General features: G+C 33.3%; 1 protein-coding gene across 1 annotated transcript in view; it reads right to left on the bottom strand.

Moving 5' to 3' along the window:
• Nucleotides 1–1,614, bottom strand: part of LOC127841934 (E3 ubiquitin-protein ligase MIB2-like) — a 13,579-nt gene extending 11,965 nt beyond the window's left edge. Inside the window, exons 1-2 of the mRNA XM_052371079.1 lie at nucleotides 1,542–1,614; nucleotides 1,278–1,406 (exon numbers count right to left, since the gene is read on the bottom strand). Of these exons, the coding sequence (XP_052227039.1) occupies nucleotides 1,278–1,374 (97 nt within the window). The 5' untranslated portion in view covers nucleotides 1,375–1,406; nucleotides 1,542–1,614. The remainder of the gene's footprint in view (nucleotides 1–1,277; nucleotides 1,407–1,541) is intronic.
• Between the last annotated feature and the right edge of the window lie 1,978 nt (nucleotides 1,615–3,592).

Raw genomic sequence — 3,592 nt, 5'->3', positions numbered from 1 at the left:
TAGGAGTAGTAGTAGTAGTAGTAGTAGTAGTAGTAGTAGTAGTAGTAGTAGTAGTAGTAGTAGTAGTAGTAGTAGAAGTAAAAGTAGTAGGAGTAGAAGTAATAGTAGTAGTAGTAGTAGTAGTATTGGTAGTAGTAGTAGTAGTAGTAGTAGTAGTAGTAGTAGTAGTAGTAGTAAAAGTTGTAGTAGTAGTAGTAGTAAGAGTAGTAGAAGTAGTAGTAGTAGCAGTAGTAGTAATAGAAGTAGTAGCAGTAGTAATAGTAGTAGTAATAGTTGTAGTATTAGTAGAATTAGTAGTAGTAATAGTAGAAGTAAGAGTAATAGTAGTAAGAATAGTAAGAGTAATAAGAGTAGTAGTAGTAGTAGTAGTAGTAGTAGTAGTAGTAGTAGTAGTAGTAGTAGTAGTAGTAGTAGTAGTAGTAGTAGTAGTAGTAGTAGTAGTAGTAGTAGTAGTATAGTAGTAGTAGTAGAAGTAGTAGTAGTAGTAGAAGTAGTAGTAGTAGTAGAAGTAGTAGTAGTAGTAGTAGTAGTAGTAGTAGTAGTAGTAGTAGTAGAAGTAGTAGTAGTAGTAGTAGTAGCAGTAGTAGTAGTAGTAGTAATAGTAGTAGTAGTAGTAGAAGTAGTAGTAGTAGAAGTAGAATTAGTAGTAATAGTAGAAGTAGTTGTAGTAGAAGTAGTAGTAGTAGTAGTAGTAGTAGTAGTAGTAGTAGTAGTAGTAGTAGTAGTAGTAGTAGTAGAAGTAGTATTGGTAGTAGTAGTAGAAGAAGTAGTAGTAGTTGTAGTAGTAGTAGTAGTAGTATTGGTAGTAGTCGTAGTAGTAATAATAGTAGAAGTAGTAGTAGTAGTAGTAGTAGTAGTACTAGTTGTAGTAGTAGTAGTAGTTGTTGTAGTAGTAGTAGTAGTAGTTGTAGTAGTAATAGTATTAGTATTAGTAGTAGTTGTATTAGTAGTAGTAATAGTAGTAGTAGTAGTAGTAGTAGTAGTAGTAGCAGAAGAAGTAGTAGTAGTAGTCGTCGTAATAGTAGTAGTAGTAGGAGTTGTTTAAGTGGTAGTAGTACTAGTAGAAGTAGCAGTTGTTGTATAGTAGTAGCAGTAGTTGTAATAGTAGTAGTAGTTGTAGCAGTAGTAGTAGTTGTAGTAGTAGTAGAAGAAATTGTCAACGTTGTAGTAGTAGATTCAGAAGAAACAGCAGAACAAGCAGTGGAAGAATACGTTGTTGTAGTACATTCACGATATATTTCTGTTGTTCTATTTAACATTATTTGTAGCATAGTTACCGGTTTCTGTTCCAACGTGACCTTCACATGCGTCCTCCTGTCCGCTACGTGAATCTGGACCCCTTACAACGCGCAGACCTTCGATATGTCTTTCCATGTTTGTCTCGGTGGTAAATGATCTGTCAACGCCTTAGAAAAATGCCCTGCTTAGGTATTGATTTCAGGTAAACTATGTTTATGAATTATATAAAACACACTACTTACAATTTTCTGTATCGGAACTATATATTAACATTATTAACTCAAAATGCTCTTTCCAAATACCTGAATGTTTGTTTGGCGTGCAATGATCATTGTTTTCTGAAATATGAGATATGTTAATAAATGACAACCACTGTTCAATTTTAAGAAATCGGCTTAAAATAGATACAGTACTGGAAATTACGTCTTCTTTCGATTTCCAGTAGGTATGTTTGAAACATGGATAATGCCCAACTATTTTTAGCTGTTGAATGTTAATCATACGGAGAAAGAACTAGTACATTCGATCTATATCGAAATGTAATATAACGTTTATGTTTATTATTTCGTCTAATTAAGTTATTACATGATGTCATCTGATTGCTATACTTTTTAACAATGACATCCTACAATGTGGTTAGCATGTCGAAAATTATCATTGACAATTAAATAATATTTTCAAAACACTAGTTAAAATTTGTTTTAAAACGTATTATTATGCAGCATGAACATGAATAATGCAAAAATAGTCATTACGACGCACACAGAAACACTCTAAAAATAGCGCTATAGGATAGTTTATATATGTTATGTAAAGCAGTGGAAAATCACATGCAAAAGGCAAATGAATAGTAATCAACAAAACACAGGCTTTACAAATGCAAAAAGATATTCCATAATCCACCCAACTTACGTTTTTGTATATTGTAGCTTACAAAAATAACGCACTAACTACTTGTATTAAGGTAGTGGGAGCCTAATGAGATCGGTAATATTCGGGCGATAACGCAGTTTTCGGAAAGTGTTGGTTATCAACGTCAAAGTCCGGAAATAATACTAATAAAAACTAAAAACACGAAATAAATGTGTGTGTTTTTTTATTTTAGAACTAAATATGTTCATCTTCTTAAGATTTATTTGTCTTTAAAATGATAAAAGTATTTTATTTTAAAGAAAAAATGTGTTGACGACGTCACGGCTGTTGAAATTCTGTTGCACTATGAAAATGCGTAAAAGAGAATGCGGTTTGAAAACACGAACATTAAATGTGATCTGCAACGATTCGATCCGATTCATCGAAAATCGATTCGCAATGCTTCGATTCGATTACGATACCAAACGTACCAATTTCGATTCGATTCTTTAACATATATACATATATATATATATACATAGATACGTAAAGCACGCTGTATTCTGACTATTGATACGGGAAGGTGAAAGTTTTATCTTAACCTGTAATTACGACGCGCGCGATTGGTTGCTTATTACTTTAGTCATCCAATCAATAAGCGCGTTACGGTCTACTTTCGGAAAAAGCGTCAAAATGGCTGAACAAGTTGTTGCCGACAAATTGAAATTATCAGATTCGCCTAAGAAGCTAAAATAAAAAGTGTGGCAGTATTTTGGGTTTCGGTATGGTAGCCCTACCGATAAAGCAAAGTGTAAACTGTGCTTCACGGATGTGGCGTACGCTAAGTCCGGCTCAACCACTAATCTAATGCAACATGTCAAACGCAAACATAACGTTGATTTAGCAAGACTGAGAGGTCGCACAAGTGCAACTACTGAAGTCGCGAGCCAGAAAAGTAGTTCTATTTCTGTTGGAATTTTGTTAAGTTTAGCAGAGATTGTGATTTGTCCTACAGGTAACAGGTGATGCTGTCATGGCACAATGGTAGAAATGCTTAAAGCGGGTTTGGGTAAAAGTATAATAGTGATAGTACTACCATTCAACTGATTCCAGATACGTTCTTATGATTATTTATTTATTTTTTATATTATTGTGTAATCAACACAATCTTCTAGTCAGAAGTTTTTATATTAAAATTCCAAATTTGCTTTTCTTTTTTATATGTTTTATTGAAATCACATTTGAACAAAAGTGTTAATTTTGAGGCATAAGAGTGAAAATATGATAAAACTAGGTTTGAAGATGAATCGAATCGAAAAAATCGGTATCGTAGTGTCTGAAATCGAAATCGAATCGAATCGAGCTGTTGGTGAATCGTTGCAGCTCTAGTGCGGTTTGAAAACACGAAAATTAATGTGATACTGATTACTAACGTTTTACTGCTGCTCAATGAATGCCGTTTATTGCAGACAAATTACTATTACGGTATGTTTTATTCACA

Source organism: Dreissena polymorpha, chromosome 8 (genome assembly GCF_020536995.1).
Source record: "Dreissena polymorpha isolate Duluth1 chromosome 8, UMN_Dpol_1.0, whole genome shotgun sequence".
In the NCBI taxonomy this organism is placed as follows: Eukaryota; Metazoa; Mollusca; class Bivalvia; order Myida; family Dreissenidae; genus Dreissena; species Dreissena polymorpha.
The sequence above is the reverse complement of the archived record's forward strand: the minus strand, read 5'-3'. Positions and strand labels throughout refer to the sequence as shown.